Consider the following 21696-nt stretch of genomic DNA (forward strand, 5'->3'; position numbering starts at 1 on the left):
GGCTGCTAAAATCTCAGGGCTGGAACGAATGGAGACGTTACTGGTGCCCATTCGAGTAAATTGATGAGCAATGGGGTGACAGTGATACAGTGATATGGTGATACTTAAAATGAAGACACTTTGTTAAATGGATATTTTTAATAGATTGCCTTTATAAGAAATGTGAAAGTAAATACACACACACACACACACACACACACACACACACACACCCCTTAAACTATTTACCTTTCAGGTTTGTATCCTGATATGTTTTTCAGATATGATCTCTGTAATTATATTTCCAGTGAGCCCAAAAAGCTTACCCTGAAACCTATCAAACTTAGATGAATATAAATTTGGAATCTAATGTTTGGCATCTAATACAAATTTTTGGAATCCAATGTGCCCATAAACTTGGAAACTGTATATAACATTGTACTATGATATACACAATTATAAAATTCCTTTCTTTTTAGTTTTTTTTGCTTTTTGGGTCACATCTAGTAATGCTCAGGGTTTACTCCTACCGGTGCTTTCGGAGACCATAAGGAATGCTGAGGATAGAACCTGGGTCATGCCGCCGCGCGCAAGGCAAACACCCTATTTACGGCAATATGACTCCAGACACATTATTTCATAAATGAAATTTTAAACATGATTCAGTTTAACTGTGTTAAGTATACAAAGTATATCAAAAAACCTAAAATGTGTTAGATAAAGCTTCTGGAAATCTGACCTAAGGCTAAGTTATTAAAATGTTAATCACTAATGATAATGCTCTATTCTTTTTTTTTTATTTTTTGGCATCACACCCAGAGATACACAGGGGTTACTCCTGGCTCTGCACTCAGGAATTACTCCTGGCAGTGCTCAGGGGACTATCTGGAATGCTGGGAATCAAACCTGGGTTGGCCATGTGTAAGGCAAACGCCCTCCTCACTGTGCTATCGCTCCAGCTCTATTTTTATTTAACTGGAGTTTGATTTTCTATCTTTGAGGAGAGGAGGAATAACCCAAGTGGAGCTCAGGGATCAAAAACCACTCCAAGATACACTTGGTCAACTGGACTCATGGCTCAGTATCAGGGCCTGGGGATGCAGTGTTGCTCAGATCCTGCAACCCTACACTGCTCAGAATCATCACGGGCACATAGACTGTGGGAGCCTGTGAGCTTCCAAGATCCCAGGGAGATGCTCAGGGGATCATGTGGTACCAAGGATTGAACAAAGGCTCTATCTCCCAGCATTTTTTTTTTTTGTTTTACTGTGTGTGTGTGTGTGTGTGTGTGTGTGTGTGTGTGTGTGTCTGCCATGGAGTTCAATGTACAGTGTACCTGTTACAGTACGTTGAATGGTTATATGCCCCCAAATATATGTGGCTAAAATCATAGTTTGAAAAGGGACTCTTGGAGATAAAATTATACTAAAAGGGGTGGGTCTAAATCCAATGTATAGTGTTCTTATAAGAGAAGACCAGAGGAAAGAAAGTGCAGATAAGCCCAGGTGAAGCCAAGATAGAAATTGGAATGATGCTTTTATTCCAGTTTCTATCTCCGGCTTTTTTTCCCCAGGCTTTTATTCCAGGTCAAGATTATCAAAAGATGGCCCACGGTACCAGAAACTAGCAGACAAAACACAGTATCAAAATTTTCAAAAGAAATTTAGCCTGTTGAACCATGATTTAGGACTTCTGATCTCTAGAACTTTAAGAATATTAAGTTTCTGCTATCTGAGCTACCAAGCTGGTGACAATTCATTATAGCAGTCCCGGGAAACTAGTACAATCTCCAATCATATTTTAAATAAATGTTCATTCATGATTTCAACATTATAGCATCTATTTTTCACCAATCCTCCTTGAGTTGTCCTTTACTATTTGCTCATCAGTTATTTTAATTTTTTAAAAAGCACTCTGAACATCATCTGTCTTAGGTGTTTTATTCACTAATGATAATTTAGCTGTAGTTCAAATATAGCTTTTGCCTATTCCATCATAATAAAAGAGCCACGAAAAAGGGAACTGTATGTAAGTGACCTTGTTGCCATTAATTTCACATAATACAGTACATGCTTTAGATACTTCTCACTGACGAGTTAAGATTATCAAAAATTTTTATTAGACACTAAATGATCCTTATGGAATAGTTTAGATTACTAATGGGACAACTTACCGCTGGAGCGATAGCACAGCGGTAGGGTGTTCGCCTTACAAGCGGCCAACATGGCCGACCCGAGTTCGATTCCTCCGCCCCTTTTGGAGAGCCTGGCAAGCTACCGAGAGTATTCGATATGCCAGACACAGTAACAACAAAGTCTCCAATGGAGACGTTACTGGGCCCGCTCGAGCAAATCGACGATCAACGGGAGGGCCTTTACCTTTACCTTTACCTTACTAATGGGACAACTTAAAGACTTACACATTGCTATTAAAATTGGAGTTCAGTATTATTCACATTCTTATTCACTTATTTACACTAACAACATTTACTGTCAGTGACCTTAAAATCCATTTCAAGAATGTGAACAATAGTCAACATACAGTAAAATTCATGGATGTTAGAAGGAATACCATAAAACAAAGTACAACAAAAAATGTCCACAGAGGCCTTGTCTTTACGAATAAAAGGAATACTTTTATATTATATATTACGAGTCCCTTAAGGTACAATTATTTAACAATATCCACAAGTGACTGGGGAAAAAGAATGTTATTGAACAACAATAACAAAAATCTACGTCACCAACATACCTGAGTTCGCAAAATTTCACTTTTTGACAACTGCATATCACCAGTGAGTTCTTTAACAATAATGCCCAGTGGCTCCAGTCGTTTGCTGAAGTAGTTTGTCATTTCTGCTGCCAAGGCTTTCATTGGAGCAACATACACGATCTGCACCAAAGAAACAAACTAGAATGAGAAAAAACTACAATTTCATTTGTGTCACAACAGCCATGCAAGTCACAATTTATTGTGATATATGATTCTGGCCACTTCAAGTGAAAAATCTTAATCGTGATATATGAAACTTATCTTTGCTGGCTAAGTATACTGTTGCTAAAGGGCAATGCAATTTGTTTACACAGCCTCATCATTTTGAAAACTGGTTCAAAGCTAAATGTACTTTCATACCTCTTTTATGATATGAGAATAAAATTTTCATAGGGCTGGAGCGATAGCACAGCGGTAGGGCATTTGCCTTGCACGCAGCCAACATGGCCGACCCGAGTTCAATTCCTCCGCCCCTCTCGGAGAGCCCGGCAAGCTACCGAGAGTATCTCGCCCGCACGGCAGAGCCTGGCAAGCTCCCCGTGACGTATTCGATATGCCAAACACAGTAACAACAAAGTCTCCAATGGAGACATTACTGGGCCCGCTTGAGCAAATCGATGAACAATGGGAGGGCCTTTACCTTTATCATAAATAGGGATTTTCTTAATAGTATTAAAGTAAATCAAGTAGGATTCTTTACATGACCTCACATAATCTCAAAAACATTCAGATTTTGTGCAATATATAAAACTGAAAAATGATTTTAATTTTCACAACACAAAAAGCTATTGTTTGACTTATTCATTTCCCACCTTAAATTCATTCTTTTTGATAACACCTTGTTGAAAATGTTGGCGAATTTCATGCAGAATGGTAAGCATTGCAATATTGGTCTTTCCTGCTCCAGTAGGAGCACAAATCAGCATGTTCTCATTGGTGTTGTAGGCAGTTTCAAAAACAATTGACTGGATTCTATTGAGCCTCTGCATTCCTTTAAAAGCCAACTGCCCAATCTAAAAAGATTAATAACAATAAAGATACACATTAATAACATGAAAAATAAAACATCCATACAAAATACCAAATTGGATGATATCCTTTAATTTTAAAATGACTAATTTGTTAAGTTTCTACAGTGTCCAAGACATATTTAAAGTGAAATATGAACAATTAGTAATAATTCACAGTTGTATAATTCTAATGCATTTGGGCACTATTCACCAAATTAGTAATTATGATAACTAGTGTATACCTGTATCTTTGTACACAATCTTAAGCACAAAACAATGATAAATTAATCATGCTAGAAAACAAAATTAAACCCAGGAATTTTTTAAGTTGATATGGTAGTATTCTATTTGATTGGAGAAGACTAATGCAAATGTAAACACAGAACTCTATGTGATATAGTACAGTTATAGACATTGATTCAGTAAGTAACAGATTTTTAAAAAATACTTTTGAAAATGTTGGAATAACAGTTGGAGATTATATTCCTGTCAGATATTACACTGCAATATATACAACTATAAGCATATTGTTATATTTTTCTAATTTAATTCTGAAAACAATCCTATGGCATAGGTACTATTATTGCATATTTTTAACAGAGAAGAAACACAAGAAACAGTGATTAAATATTTTTCTCGAGGTGTTCTTACATGCAAAGTCTTTAATAACAGAATACAATGTCAGAGAGTGAACTAAACACTGTGGGTGTGTGTGTGAGTGTGTCTGAGTGTGTGTGTGTGTGTCTGTGTGTGTGTGTCTAAATCAGTCTCAAAGCAAAGAATATTACCAAAACTGACATGTAAAAGAAATGGAAAAATCTGCAATTATAGTCAAAGATTTCAATATTCTTCTCCAGTAGGGGGCAGAAAAATAAATTATAAACAACTTGATGGCAATAAGCTTGTCAACTTAAATGAAATGGACTTTCTTAAAAACAAATTATAAGAAAAATATGCAAGATAAATAACTTTATATTTACCATAAAAATTAAAGTTGAGGAAAAATCCTTCCCACAAGAAATTTAGTTTTCTTGTACCCAACCAAGAGAAAATAAAATTACATACTCATATAAACCATAAAATAGAAAAGATTTTACACAAAATTTTAGTCTATTAAATTCTATGACATAATAATGTAATTACCACATTTTTCAAAACATGAGGCTCTAGATTAAAATATTAGCTTTGGCAACTGTTTGCAATTTAACAGGAAGAAACTAAAAATCTCTGAGTTATATTTCCTTGCATAAAAAAATAAAACTGTCAATATCATTCAGGATTCTAAATAAATACATCACATTACAAAAACAAGCTAATCCTAATTGATAAATCCTTCATATAAATTATCCAAATTATTTGTAATAGTTATATTAAATTATTTTTATGAATGAGAATGTATTTCCCAAAATCTTAGTTAAAAAGGTTGATTCTAATTAGCATAATCATACTTCATATTCATAATATCTATTGAGAATGTTTACCGATCATTTAGTACAAACTGAATGATAAAGAGGTACTCGCCTAAATGTGTTGAAATAATTTAATAGCCCCGATTATTATCATTATCAATGTGTCATCTTCACTTTTTATCAAGACAGTCTGATAATACTAAAAATGAATGCTGCAATTTTCACAGCTTTCATAGGCTCATGACAAGAAACACAGAGCTGCTATTCCTTAATTACAAATCCTAACATGTTATGCTCCAGCTTGAAGATTTTCAAATACTTCTGACAATCTGAAGGGTATGCAGGTGACAAGATCCTACACCATATCAAGTGAATGGTAAATAAAGCCCTGCAAAATATGAACCTTTGTAATTATTTCCCAGCGCCGATATATTTATACCACTTCCTAAACATTCCTTAAGATTCTGTATTCCTTACAATACCAGCTCTAAACCTGAGGAAGTTTTCATTATCACTGAAGTTCAAATATAATTTATGGTCCTTGTAAATCTTTATTTTTTTTTTATTGAATCACTATGAGAACAGTTATAAAGCTTTCAGGTTTAAGTCTTGCTCAAGGTTTAAGTCTTGCTCAACTCCCTTCACCAGTACACATTTTCCACCAACAAGAACCCCATCCCTTCCCTCCCCCTGCCAGTGTGGCAGATGATTTTCACTTTACTCTCTCTGTACTTTGTTTACATTCAATTTTTTGACAGAAGACCTACCATTATTATTTGGAATTTTTCCTCAACATTCAGACCTGCCTAGAAGGCATCACTAGATACTTTGTTTTCTATTAGTGATAATGAAGAGCATATGATGTCCCGAGGCCACAATAGTGGCTGTGCAATTTTGGATTTCCGATATTTTAGTAAGTAAGTCTGGAGGGATTTCTGCCAGAAGCCACTGGGTTTCGGGATTGGTTTGTGTGCCTCTGGGATCATGCCATTCAGAAGCCAGAGGAGCTGTTCATGGGCACAACTCGAGGTCTCGTTGGGGCGGGGAGAAGGGTCTTTTTAAATTCTTAAGCAACAATTTTATTTATATATTTCCATATTTCAAAGATTTAAGGAACTACATTTTTATAGGTTAGCTATTCATACAAATAGTTTTTAAAAGAATTGTATGAAAATAAGATTATATATGCTGCCAGCATGCAGTTTATAATTTGGCATCTATACAATACTAAATTATCACTTAATCACTTATCACTTAATCCCCGTTATTCATCAATTTATTCGAGCGGGTGCCAGTAACGTCTCCATTCATCCCGGTTGCGTGCTAGCGTAGCCCAAAGGTATCTGTTCGTTTTAGGAACATGTAGAGCCTCAAACCGATCATTTAGGGTCTTGACGAAGAAGTCTGACCATCTTATAGGTGGGCGTCCACTAAATTATCATCATCACTAAATACACTATACCTTTAACTGTAAATACTAAAATGATTTGTCTTTAGGTCTATTCACCACAAGATTGTTTTTATATTACACTGAATTTTATTTTATACCTGGATCTTATTATAGTAATAATCATGTCTCACCTGTCATTAAGAAAAAACTTTTAAAGCAATTCTGTATTATGCATTTTGGAGTTTACATGTAATAGGTAAGGCTGGCCACAAGATTGAAATTAAGGATCTGCCTTTATTTTTTATATTATCCTATTATCTAACCACTTGCCAAAAATACAATCATTTTGTACTTATTGATAATTCTATTGAATAAACAAAAAAAAAGGTCTTGAAAGGTTTCAAAATAGGCACTGCATATATACTATCCTCCAAAAAAACAGCTGGGTCTAATCAAAAGGTGTATTGTAACAGGAGAACAAAATAAATAACATAAATTGCAGCTCATAATCTGTATCCTTGCCCAGAAGTTTTTATACTTAATTTGAATTTCGGAAAAAGAATGAAAATTTTGCCAAGGACATCTTTGATTTTTTTTTTTTAAAAAAAGGAATGTGGGCCTCAAGAACAGATGACTGGTTAAAGAAACCCTGGTATATCTATACAATGGAATACTATGCAGCTGTTAGAAAAGATGAAGTCATGAAATATAAATGGATCAACATGGAAAGTATCATGCTAAGTGAAATGAGTCAGAAAGGGAGGCTCAGACATAGAAAGACTGCACTCATCTGTGGAATATAAAGTATCAGAATGGGAGACCAACACCCAAGAATAGAGATAAGGACCAGGAGGTTTACTCCAAGACTTGGAAGCCGGCCTCAAATACTGGGGGAAAAGACGGCCCAGATAGAGCAGACAACACCAAGTAAAGGGTGTTTGGAGGACCTGCTTGGGTTAGGAGATTCATGAAGAATGTAGACTATAGATCAAACACAATGGCCACTCAATGCCTCTATTGCAAACTACAACACCCCAAAGGAAAGAGAGAACAAAAAGGAATGCCCTGCTGCAGAGGTGGGGTGGGGAGGGGGGTATGGGGAGGGGGTGGTGTGAGGGATACTGGGATCACTGGTGGTAGAAAATGGGCACTGGTAGAGGGTAGAGTCCTCGATCATCATATAACTGAAACGCAAGCATGAAAGTTTGTAAGTCTGTAACAGTACCTCATGGTGATTCACTAATAAAACACACACACACACACACACACACACACACACACACACACACACTAGCACAGATATAGGAATAAGTCCTAAGCACTACTGGCTGCATCCTGCAGCCCCCCAAATGGGAATAAAAAAAAGTTACAGAGAAACATACACAGATATTATAACTACAAATGTGCAATTATGACAGATTTAAAAATATTACTAGGGGGTGGAACAATAGCACAGCGCGTAGGGCATTTGCCTTGTACGCGGCTGAACAGGGTTCAATTCCCAGCATCCCACATGGTCCCCTGAGCACTGCTGGGAGAAAATCCTTAGTGCAGAGCCAGGAGTAATCCCTGTACATTGCCGGGTGTGACCCAAAACTCAAAATAAAACAAAATAAAATAAAAACATTACTGGAGGACTTGGAATATTTCATATTATGTCTGTGATCTACCAGAACATGAATCAAGTTACACTTAGTGATGTATGAGATTTCTTATATTTAAAAGCTATTTAATCACATGCAAATAACATGCTAAAAAACAAACTTAAAAATAATTTTACAGACTAAGAAAGTTCTATCTTACTCAAATTTACAGCTATGTAAAAGCAATGCTACTTTTTTTCATACAATTTTTTCATACAGTAAAAGGTAAAGGTAAAGGCCCATCCGTTGATCGTCGATTTGCTCGAGCGGGCCCAGTAACGTCTCCATTGGAGACTTTGTTGTTACTGTGTCTGGCATATCGAATACTCTCGGTAGCTTGCCGGGCTCTCCGAGAGGGGCGGAGGAATCGAAACTCGGGTCGGCCATGTTGGCTGCTTGTAAGGCGAACGCCCTACCCGCTGTGCTATAGAATCTAATTATATGGCACTAATAATTATTCCAAATAGCTGGAAGTTTGCTAACTTAAAAGACATTCACTTGGTTTTATATATATTAATGAATGTATAAAGTTAAACTTATTTTTCTTAATATGTCAGCATTTGCTTGGTAACAAAAACTAAGTGTCTCATGGTTCATTTACCTTAAATGCTTTAGGTTTATCCTGAGAGTTATTTTAAACATATAACATTTTCCATTTTAATTGGTTTTAACCATTTTCAAAACATAACATAATAAATATATCAAAATACTTTTAAATATTACAAACTTCCCCCAAAATTCACTGTATGAGTGTGTATGTATTTGGTTCATCAGACTAATCCTATAGAAAAAACATAAATTCATAGAATTTCCATAGAAAATGCAATGTTTGAATATCCCTTACTGAACATGAGCTAAACAAACTGCTCTCAGCTGTGCACTTTATTTTCTAAAAAGAAGTGGTACAAAACTATTTAAATAAATTTTCAAAAATAAAATTAAATTAAATTAAAAATGAAAAAAACTATTGACTTGAAAGAAAAAACTGTATATTAAGTTTAGCACAAATATTTATTTATTTATTTATTGCTTCTTTTTGGGTCACACCTGGCAATGCACAGGGGTTACTTCTGGCTCTTCACTCAGGAATTACTTCTGGCGGTGTTCAGGGGACCAGATGGAATGCTGGGAATCGAACCCAGCAAACGCCCTACCTGCTGTGCTATTGCTCCAGCCCCACAGCACAAGTATTTAAAATAATCAAACGTTAAGTACTTACACTGCTGAGAATTTAAAAATAATTTGAATAGACATTTTTGAATGAGCCCAGGACTATCCCTTCCAAGCTACTGTATGTGTCATAAGCTTAAATTTTAAATATTCTAACAGTGGACATTAAAATTTCACCAAACACTTAGGGAAAATCAGAGACAAAAACAGAGACATATGCTATATAATTTTCATAGTTTATATTTCCTCTGGTTCTAGATAATTTGTTACACAAATTTTTCAAAATAAAACTTAGTCTAAGCTCTATACGCTAGAATCCCACCATCATGAATATTCCTCATAAGTCATTCTCCACATGCTCCACAACTGTTAAAATTCATGGAATTAAAAATAAATTTACATGAATGCTTAACACCCTTAAGTAGTTATTAGATCATTTTACTTTATAGAACTAGTAAATATTTTCATTCGTAGGTCTTTAAGTACCATTTCATGCATGTGTATATTTAAAACTATTTTCAACAATTATTCTAAAATAGATAAGTTTAGGCCCTTTCAATGGGGTATATTAAAGGAATTTCACGAATCACGAATCATGGCCATCCTGTTATTCGTCGATTGCCTCGAGCAGGCCCCAGTAATGTCTCCTTCATCCTGGCCCTGAGATTTTTTAAAAAGTGCTATATTCAAGGCTCTTTAGGAGAATGAGACCCATCATTCATTGTTACTGGTATTTGGCATATTGGGTACACCACGGGAAGTTTGCCAGACTCTGCCATGTGGGCAGGAATTTAGATCTTCCATTTATAGATGGAATTACCATTCATTCAGCCAATATTAAGCATTTTCTCTTTGTGTTGTCAATTTTTCAAATGATCTAATGGTAGGTAAAAGGCAAATCAACATATTCACTAATAAAGAAACATATCACAAATAGTAATGAACAAAATTTTAATGAATGATGAATGAAACCTATGGTTATTCTGAACTACCTCTCTGGAAAGGTGCCTGAGATGTGAGATGAAAACAAAAGGACAAAAAGCGAGCTACAGGAAAACAGAGAAGGATGACTAGTAGAGCAAAGAACGACCTAGAGATCAACCACTGGTGTAGAAGTAAGCTGATATAGTCAAGAAGCTATTAGCAATTCAGTGTGAGTGAGTAAATGATCAGAAATGGCAAATGAATCAGAAAAAGAAATCATATTGTGTGCAATAATTTTAGGTCATGGAAAAAATAAAATAGCCAACAAAAGAAAAAAAGGGGGGCCTACAGAGAAAGTACCTAGATTAAGGCACTTGCCTTGCATCCTGACACCCTCTTTCAAATGGCTTGTACCATATACTGTCTCCTAGGCACCACTGGGGTTACTCCTGAGTACAGAGTCATGAACAGCCCCTGCACGCGGTCAGATGCAATCACCAAATTCAAATATAATACCAAAACAAAGAGCTTGGACTTTAACTCTCGAGATAACAGAAAGTTTCTATAGGCTTTTAAGGGAAACTGGTCTTAATGTTCTCTGGCTGACTAGCATCTGAAGAGTATCTCTCTAAGGAAATAGGAGAACATTATGTTAGTGATACAGATGAGATGTGAAACTTACTTATATTTGAGCCATGGAAATAGTGAAGTAGGAGGAAACATTTTGTTTTTAAGGTACAGCCAATAGGATTTAATAGCAAATAAAAAGTGACAGAATGGGGGAAAAAAGATCAAAAATGACTTTATTCATTAGATGAATAGAACTCCTATAAAAGATATTGATTATATTGTTGATGAAGATTAAGAGAACAGAGAGTGGAGGAAAATCTATTTGAAGGAATTATTAGAACTCCAAAGGGAAACACAAACAGGAAAGTGTATTTAAATTCAAAGGACAATGGGAAGGTTATGAACTTACACTAATTTTTTTTTAAAGAGCTACAGTATTTCCCAAGGTTACAAGTGAAAGTTTATAGACTAGTAAACTTTTCAAATTCTAAAGTAAGAAGTTAGCATTGCCTGATAAAGGTACAGTAGAATCTTCTAGGAACAAAGTATTTGAGTTTATATTTTACATAACTTTTAAGCTCTAGTTATTGCAAAATCCTTTTGTTGTCATTTTGATATTCAACTACATTTAAGTTTAGCAGAATTCTCAATACTCCCTACAGTCCTACATCCTATAGCTGTAAATCCTAAATAGGACAATAGTTCAATCATTTAATACAATGGTACTTTATGGTTAATTCTATTCATCTAAATTTCATTGTGGAAGAATCATGATACATATGAATATATGGAAAATATCATAATCTAACATTGAACAACTGCTAACAATTGAATCATTTCTGATTTTCCAAAGAATGATAAAAGTATTTTTCTTTTGACGTAAATTCCTTCCAATGTGATGTTACAGAATTCACGTATATGTAGAATGCCTGTCTATTCAATACCCATGCAACCGAACTAAAAATTTAACATATTCTGAACATTTTTTTTCACCAATTCATATCGTGGAAAAGCAATCATACATATTTTACTATTTTAACATAAGTATATAAGACAATAATTATGCAGATAACATTTTTGAAAAGATAACTGAAAGGTCAACACAAAAATTTAAATTGCAAGTTAGATACACATGATGAGTTTTTATCATCAAATTACCATTTCCAAAAGATCTCAAATCAGAGGAATGATTACACAAATTAAGAATTATCTACTGAAGATAATATTACATACTCACTAAAGTAGTATGCAAGGAGAATGCAAAGCAACACAGAAAGGATCATACATATGACCAGTGGGGGAAAACAACACAAATTATATTTATAATAGCATTACAAACATGAAATAGAAAGACACATAAAAACTAGGAATTTGTCCCTTTGTGGCACCCAAACAGAACAAAGACAGATGTGTGGGTCCTCCATTGCAAACTTAGATTTCTTTGGGTCTTCCTATAGGAGCCATGATCAACTGACAACAAAGGAGCAAAAAAAAAACAAAAAACAAAAATCTGTAAATCTTCTGTGTGAAGGGAGTTGTGGATAATGAACCAGACTTCCTTAGCTGATGTGGGCTGATACACTGGCAGCCAGAGTGGAAAAAAGAAACCAAACTGAGAGAAATGTTACTTCCTGCAGTGGTAATTTGACAACAAAAAACATACTGAAAAAAAGACATGTCCATCTTGAAGATAGTACAGGGACCCAAAAAGCAATGAAACAAATGGAAAGTTCTGCCATAGCATAAACAGCAGTGATGGAATGTACAAACTTATTGAACAGAATTACATCCAGTGCTAGGAATAGCACATGATTCTTTGGTGCATGTTACAAATGTAGCATTGTCCTCTGGTTGTTCATCAATTTACTCGAGTGGGCACCAGTAACGTCTCCATTGTCAGACTTCTTAAAAGCTTTTGGCATATTGAATATGCCACGGGTAGCTTGCCAGGCTTTGTTGGTGCGGGCGGGATACTCTCAGTAGCTTGCTGAGCTTTCCGAGAGGGATGGAGGAATCGAACCTGGCTCGGCTGCATCCAAGGCAAACGCCCTACCCGTTGTGCTATAGCTCCAGCCCTTCTTTCAAAGAATCCATTAAAAATTCAGTTGGAGGTTCCTGCCTTACCAAAGCCCTAGCAGCCTGACTCATACCCCAGGAGCTGCTGCCATGGCTCTGTCTAGACTGTTTAGTTGAATATTCTGGATTTTCTGGAGTGACATCTCCAAAATCTACAATATTAACATCCAATAGGGGCACACCAGGTTGGACAGGAATGTAACATAGAAGCCAACTAATCTTGAGTAACAAAAAACATTAAATACAGAGGGCTTAGCTTACAACAGCAGATTAGTAAACCCTCAGAAAAGGACCTAATGTCCTCATGGTGAGATACAACAATTTTCACAAATTTTCTTTCACTGACGTATTTTTTGACCATTCCACTAGTCATTTATTGGTAACAAGTAATATAAGGTAAATTATTTGGGGCCTGCGACAGGGAAAGGGCAAGGAAGGATTGAAGGTGATTTCGAAATTAGAAACAATGGTGGAGAGAAGGTGACAGTGGTGGTGGGTGAGTGTTAAAATACTGAATATCTGAAAAAAAATCATTATGAACAACTTTGTAAACCACGGAGTTTAAATAAAGTGGGGGAGAGAAATTGAACCGGAGAGATAGCACAAGGTTTAAGGCACCTGCCCGTACATGGTCAATATTGGTTTGATCCCCAACACTTCAGTCCCCTGAGCACTGCCAGGACTGATCTCTGAGCACAAAGCCGGGAGCAGGCCCTGAGCACTGTCGGGCGTGCCTCCTCCCCAAGTTCTCTGTGCCACATTCATAAAATAAAACCGGCAGGTAATACTTTCTATAGGGAATTTTTTTGTAAGTTGACTCCCTTCCTTTATTGTTATTGTGAAGTTCACTGCTCATCTGAGGATAAACCGTTATCCAATAGTGCTAGAAAAGCTGCAAAATAACAGAAAATCTGCTTGATACTTCTCAGGAGAAAAATCACTTTTATCCACTAATTCTCAACCTGCTTAAAGTTCAGGGGCATCTCTCAGTAATGACTTCAAAAAGACAAGTTCAGAAACTCTAAAACTAGGTGTGAGACATTGGGATAAACATATTATTAACAATTTCAAATTAAATGTGTATAGTTTAACCCATTATATTACATTATGCTAAATAAATTTAGACTACTGTCTTCTCATTGTTCATTGATTTACTTGAGGCGGTCCAGTAACATCTCCATTGTGAGACTTGTTACTGTGTTTGGCATATCGAATGTGTCACTGGTAGCTTGCCAGGTTTGCCGTGCGGGCGAGATACTCTTGGTAGCTTGCCGTGCTCTCCGAGAGGGACAGAAGAATCAAACTCCGGTTGGCCAGGTCGACCGCGTGAAATACAAACGCCCTCCCTGCTGTGCTATTGCTCTAGCCCAAATTTAGACTACTAGTTGGGAGAACTGTGGTGGAAGGATATATTTGTTCTTTAGCAGTGGATGTAATGTAGTGACATGTACTTTGAAGACCTGTAGAATTGTATCCCTAAAGCATATGCAGTCACATAAGGCAATAGTGCCTCAAGAAAAATCATCTTTCATTGAAAAAATATAAAAAAAACTAAGCTTAAAAGTAAAATTAATAACAACAGAGTAAGTTTGGTGGTTAGCTGCTGCAGAGGTCGTTAAAGCAGTGCATGGTAGAGACCAGGGACACTCATAACAGTGCTTGGAGATGATACAAGCCTGGGGCATGTACTCATCACTGTGGGCAATATCCCTAGATCCTGAAGACTTTTAAATGATCATGCTTGATAACGCCTTCCTATTCTATATACATGATGTATACCAGGGTAAAAGATTAACAATGAATCTGTACATCATTTAGGCTAAACATTTTACTTCAAAAATTTGCTCAAATTACAGAAAATGCACAAGATAAACAAGCACAAAGATGTTTGCTAAAACTTCATCTATACCAAGAAAAAAAGATATAAATTGAATACTCCTAAGAGATCAGCAAGTAATTCGTAACATATTTTCAGAGTGTGAGGGTTTTAAAGAAAATGAGAAATATAAATACATATGTTTATGGGGAAGTTGGTTTGAAAGGAGAACAAAAAGGATGCCATAGAAGAGTAAAAACTAATTAGAATTTGCTAATATAACAAAATTATAAAAAAGATATATCAAGCTTATTCAAGTGTAGCCAGGATTAGTAAGGAAGTTTTACTTACTGAATCATAATTTTAGAACCTTTTTTGTTTTGTTTTTGGGCCACATATGGCGGTGCTCAGGACTTAGTCCTGGCTCTGTGCTCAGGGGACTCTGTGCTCTGTGCTCACTTTTGGCGGGGCCTGGGGGACCACATCAGTGGCTGAAGATAGAATCTGGATTTGCTGTGTGCAAGGCATAAATCCTGCCCATTGTACTATCCCTCTGGCCCCATAATCTGCATTTTAGGTAACATTTTTTGTTGTCAACAGATTTATAAACAATACAATAAATATGCTTATCTTTTTAGAAAATCTTTAGAATAAACAAATTAAAGAAAACCTACATTCATACTGCTTTAAATATTAAAATTAAGTTTAGTTTATAGATATAAATTCCTAGACCTCTTATGCTTATCAAGAGTAACTGAGTCCTTTTAATAATGTTATATAAAAGTCTTACTTCTTTACAAAACACCAAATTTCTGTTTGCACTGCCACTTGAAAAATGTGCTGAAAAATTACTAGTCTGTTTATTCAGAGACAAGTAGAGTCTGCGGTCACTGTAGTTTTCTTTACCGAAAAGTCATGTATTTTAATGTTTTATAACAATAACTCATTTTGAACCAGACAAACTAGGTGGAGGAAATGAATTCTTTGCCACAAAAGAACTCAGGAGAGTAATCTACTATTAAATCTTTGAAAGAAGAGCGATTGTCAGATCTTGTGCAAATCAAATAAGTTAGTTACTGTTTTTAATGAAAGTGAACCACATTTCATTACATTTGTAAAAAAGCAATAAGATGTCTCAATGCATAATTCATAATCCTATTATTTAACTGAATACATTTACACCATTTAAAATAATATCCAAAAGTACTCAATATGCTCATAAATTCCTGGAAATTCTTATACTCAAAATGGTCCATCATAACAACAACAAAATAAAAAAATAAACACATTGTTGGGCATTTTAAACATACACCATTACCAAATGACAAAATAATAAACAAGAATTGATTACTGCCCTTTGAGAGAAAAACAAAAATCAGTAGTACCATGTTTAATGAAAATTTCAGATATAATGAGAGAAAGGCATATTATTCTCAGTGAAGAAGGTGAGGGCACCTTTCTTGTTTCCGAGTCAGAGCTAAGATTTCAATGATGAGTAAAATGGAAGAAAATGGTCTCAAGAGAAGAATTTTAAAAGACAAAAGCTTGGCTACACAATTCTAACAAATGTCATTTTTGAAAGCTATAACACATTAGTGTTTCTACCAGCACACAGTGAACTCTGAACATCTGACAACACCTCAGATGTTACTCAGAAAAACCTCAAAGCATCAACATTCATGGTAAACAAGAGGAATAAAGGGCATGCTTGGACTTCAGCTGGGTTTGATTTTGCCAGAATGATGGCAGGTTCCACAAAATTGATAGTGTAATTAAGTATACAAACTTCAGAGATATAAAGCAGAAATAAAACTGCAGACTTAGAATCTGGCATTTTTCAATGAAATTAACATACCATTTTCACAAGGAGGTTAATAAACTAAAGTGTATACATTACAATAATCCCTCTGGAAATCATTAAGTAATGTATCCTAAAAAATGGGCTGGAGTGATAGCACAGCTAGTAGGGTGTTTGCCTTGCACACGGCTGACTCGGTTGATTCCTCTACCCCTCTTGGAGAGCCTGGCAAGCTACCGAGAATATCTCGCCCGCATGGCAAAACCTGGCAAGCTACCTGTGACGTATTCAATATGAGAAACAAAGTAACAACAAGTCTCAAAATGTTACTAGACCCACTGGAGCAAATCGATGAACAATGGGAGAACAGTGCTATAGTGCTACCCTAAAAATATTAGACAACATGTTTAACTAGTATTATGATCATACAATTTGTACCTTCATACAAATTCTGGGACCTGTCTTCTAAATAAATAGCTATACCTCATTCTAACCACAGCAATAAAATAAACAGAAAAGAGTGTCTGTCAAATTCTGTTGAATCCTACAAAAGAAATGTCATTTTCACTTTCTTGGCTGATATTTGCAGTTAATAAATTATTTTAGCGTTGACTTTAACCTTTAAATTACTTCCACTCGCTTACTTGGAATTTTAAAAGAGGGAATATAACTCAGCACTTTATTGATCAGGGTTACAAAGTGTTACAGATGTTAATTAAAGCCATAATTTTCTAATTTAAAATTTTTTATAGTATGTGTCATATTAAACTTTCCAAAATTAATTAAAGGAAGGATGTCATTCGAAACAGCCATCTCTTAAAAGATGGAAAATTTCATTATTAATAGAATCCAGAAATGAATTGCTTTGCAGTTAAAAAAATTTCCATTTTTATTTAAACTAACACTATTTGAAAAGCTTACAAGTTCAAGTTGAGTTGGAGATTGTACATGGGTTACAGTGCATGTCTTGCATGCTGCAACCCTGTTTCAAACCCCAGCACCACATATCAGTACTGCCAGGAGTGAATACCCAGTCAGCAGTAGCCCCCAAGCATCACTCACTAGGTATAGTCCCTCCTGTTAAAGAAGTCATTTACCATAACAACAGCATAGAAAAAACATGTACTGTATAAATTAAAGAATTAAGGGCATATTTATAATGATTAGTACAATACACAACACACACACACACACACACATATATATGCATCAATGTTCAACAACATACATAATACTTATAATGGAAGTTCAGAAATTTAAAGATACCAACTTAACCTGTAGCCTTTAAATGTTCTATTATTTTCAATGCAATCTATTTCCATAAAAGTGATGACTTAAGAATTATGCATTTAGCAGAGAAACAAGCACTAAAGTGACTTAGAGTTTGTTTCCCTATCATAAGACCTAAAGTTCAAACAGAAGAGTTCCAAATACACTGAACCTACCACCATTTGAAAGAACATGGGGTGTGCCTAGTCAAAGACTGCTTGGAAGAGCCCTATCGATATTACAGCAGGGAGGGCACATGGCTGACCCGGGTTCAATCCTCAGCACCTCATATGGTCCCCCAAGTCCACCAGGAATGATCCCTGAGCATAGAGCCAGGAACAATCCCTGAGCACTGCCAGGTGTAGGCCTCAAAACAAACAAACAAAAATCTTTGGTGAGTTCAACCAAATGTATACTGAAGAAGCCAATGTTTTGAGAACACATTCTTCATGCAATAGCCAGGGAAAAATGGCTGGATAGCAAATTTGGGGCTGGTGACATAGAACAGAAGGTAGGGCACTCGGACATGGCCGATCCTGGTTCCATCCCTGGCACGTCATATGGTCCCCCAAGCCAACCAGGAGTGATCCTGGAGTGCAGAGATTCAAGGAGTAATCCACAGCCAGGTGTGGCTCAAAAACAAACAAAATTTTTTTTCAGAATGTAATCCTTGAATTTTAATACATTTGTGTAGGGTAGGGAAATACTCATCTGTGTGTACCTAAACAGTCTGAGTGATTATCAAGTACAAACAAGACTGAGAACTCATTCCTAACTTTCCACGCCTACTCTAGTCACAGGAGCCTGCCTGCTTGCCTTGCACGCAGCTGACCCGGACCGACCCGGGTTCGACTCCTCCGCCCCTGAGGAGTGCCTAGCAAGCTACCGAGAGTATTGCATCCACACAGCAAAGCTTGGCAAGCTAACCGTGATGTATTCGATATGCCAAAAACAGTAACAAGTCTCACAATGGAGACATTACTGGTGCCCGCTCAAACAAATCGATGAACAATGGGAGGACAGTTATATATATATATATATATATATATATATATATATATACACACACGTTTGGTTCAAACTTCCTTTAAAGTATGTGAAGATTTAAGAGGTCAAGCAAAACATTTAAGGTAAGAAAGCATTATGTCATAAAGTATGCTACCATATAAAATGCTTAGTAAGTCATTGAGGTTTCTTTATATTTTAACTTTCTTTGATACAGGGGAAATTACCCCAAATTTATAAAGTGTTTATTTTCTACAACTCTGAAATTCATCAAGAATGTAAGAGCTTGTTAAGAACATAAAAAAACAAGGAAGAGGGGGCCAGAGAGATAGTACAGTGGGTAGGGAACTTGTCTTGCATGCAGCCAACCTGGGTTCAAACCCTGGCACCCTATAATGTACCCTAAACCAGCCAGGAGTAAGCCCTGAGGCAAAGAGTCATAAGTAAGAGCCGAGCACAGCAGAATGAGTGTCCAAAAAATAAAAAACAAAACAACAACAAAAAGCATGGAAGAGCCCAAGAGACAGAGATAAAGTGCTTGTTTGCATGCAGCTGACGTTAGCTTGAACTCTATGCTGCATATGGTCCCCTGAGAAACGCCAGGTGTTGCTCCTAACCACAGAGCAGGAACAGCTCCTGAGCACCATCAGGTGAGATAGCAAACCTTTTCAATATAAATAGAAGGCAAGGGAATGCGTGTGCTTCTACTCACTGTTTCATACTACACTGCTAGATCAAGTTTAAAGTTGTTCCTGCTAAACTTGATGTCAGGGCATAAGCTAAAAAATGTAATATAAACTGGTTAATGAGACGCACCATGTTGAACAAACTAGTTCTTGGGACTGGAGAGACAGCACAGTGGGTAGTGCTCTTGCTGCGTTGCACGCGCTAACCTGAGCACAGGAGTGATCCCTGAGCATAGGGTAAGCCCTGGCAACTTCTGGGTTAGTTAGTTCTTAGTTATTAGTTCTTCTGTGTTGTCTTTAGTAGTTTAAAGCTATTTTATACATGACTTCAATATTCATCTTCTAGAAATGTGTAAGCATCATAATGAAACAGTTTAACTTAATAAGATTAAAAATATCTCTCAAAATTAGACATAAAGAGATAGCCCTCAAATTAACTTAAATTAACTGAAGAAACAATTTGCTCATAGATGAGCACGTGTCTATTAGACATGTACTGTTAGTTCTAGGGGCTAACTCTGGCCGTGATTAAAGGTCACAGTTTCAGCAACCAACCGAGGGCCTGGGGCATCACAACTGTGTGTATTACCACCACAGTCACATCCGAGAGCCCAGAACACTCAGGCTGACTACCTGAAATGCACCCCAGAGTTGTTACACGTACGTGTCGGTTATATATATATATATATATATATATATATATATATATATATATTCATACAATCAGCAAAACAAGTAATATGATAAGGAAAATGAAGCATGGTGGTACTATGGAACTTGGAACTTGGGTCATGTCGCAAAATGTAGGAACGGAGAAGAATAAGTAAATTCAAAAGCAGCTTGATGTCCTGAACAAATAGCAAATTCCTTCTGGCAGAATCATAATTCTAAACGTCTTTGTAAGCACCACTGCTCCAAGTATAATGTTGGGCATTGATCAGGAGCTCTAGATAGCAAGTGATAATCAACCCATACATACTGCTAATTTCCTGTGATACTCGAAAATCAATAGAATATAGTGTCAAAAAAGCAGCTTATTTTGTTAGTGCACGCCTAGCTGGAGGCAGATGCTTGTTACAACTCTCTCACTAGCACAGTGAGCTTTTCCCAAGCAGCTGGTGCCCTTTTCTGAGTTCGCTGTTTGCAAGTGTTCCCAGTAGAGTATGAAGTCTATTGCAATCCAGAAAAAGTTCAGGGGATAGAGAAAAAAAAATTTTCTTAAGAAGGGAAAAATAGTGATAGTATTTCCCTCAAAGAAGATCTACTAGGTCAAATATTTTAACTATGGTGAATTTTCATAAAAAATAAACATGGCTTTTTAATCAAGTACTTTAATTCCTAGGAGTCACAAATAATAAAATTTTTCTGTTTCTAACTTTATATCAAAGCTTATCCAATGGAGCAAATTTTACATATTAAGCACTTATTTAATACCAAAACCAAAGATAATATCAAAAGCCTGCTTCTCACACTTAGCTGGCTCACTACATCGAAATCCCCAAATATTTTTAAACTGAGCATTTCAGTTTCTCACTACAGCTTCTATAATAATATTTTAAACAATTCTAGAACCACAAAACAGTACCTCTCCTGAAGGTGAACAAGTTTTTTTTTTAAATAGTATTAAAGTTTCTATAGAAGAAGTTATAGAATAGGACAGACAGATAGTTCATTGGTTTCAATCTCTGGCACAACGTATGGTCCCCCAAGCACTGCCAGGAGTGATCCCTAAGCAGAACCATAAATAAGCTGTGTGGGTTTTGCGGCCATATAGCTGGGTATGGCAATAAAAAACAAAACAAAAACTAGAAACAAAACTGAAAACTAGGGACAAGATGCAAACTCAATATTTTACACAGGTTGACACATTTTTCAACACAAAATCGAGAACTATTTCTATATGACATATGTCATATATATGAGAACATATATTCACCATATCAAAACATATACATATATAATATACATACACATAAAATTATTAAATTCACTCTCACTATTTGGATAAAGCCCTATTTCCCTAGGTCAGAGCAAGTGTCATGTTCTCCATGAAATCCACATCAACAGCTAAAGCCTGCCTGCACTGGTGTCTCAGCTGTTTATTAGAGATCACACTAAATCACACTACTGATTTTATAAGAAGTACATTCCCTAGTAAACTGATGGCAAATATTAAACA

The 21696-nt window shown here is 36.0% G+C and overlaps 1 protein-coding gene across 1 annotated transcript in view; it reads right to left on the reverse strand.

The window, feature by feature from the left end:
• Positions 1-21696, reverse strand: part of ASCC3 (activating signal cointegrator 1 complex subunit 3) — a 354089-nt gene that overhangs the window by 246280 nt on the left and 86113 nt on the right. Inside the window, exons 9-10 of the mRNA XM_056125104.1 lie at positions 3564-3764; positions 2731-2871 (exon numbers count right to left, since the gene is read on the reverse strand). Of these exons, the coding sequence (XP_055981079.1) occupies positions 2731-2871; positions 3564-3764 (342 nt within the window). The remainder of the gene's footprint in view (positions 1-2730; positions 2872-3563; positions 3765-21696) is intronic.

This window comes from Sorex fumeus, unplaced genomic scaffold (assembly GCF_029834395.1).
Source record: "Sorex fumeus unplaced genomic scaffold, SorFum_2.1 ptg000054l, whole genome shotgun sequence".
Lineage (NCBI taxonomy): Eukaryota > Metazoa > Chordata > Mammalia > Eulipotyphla > Soricidae > Sorex > Sorex fumeus.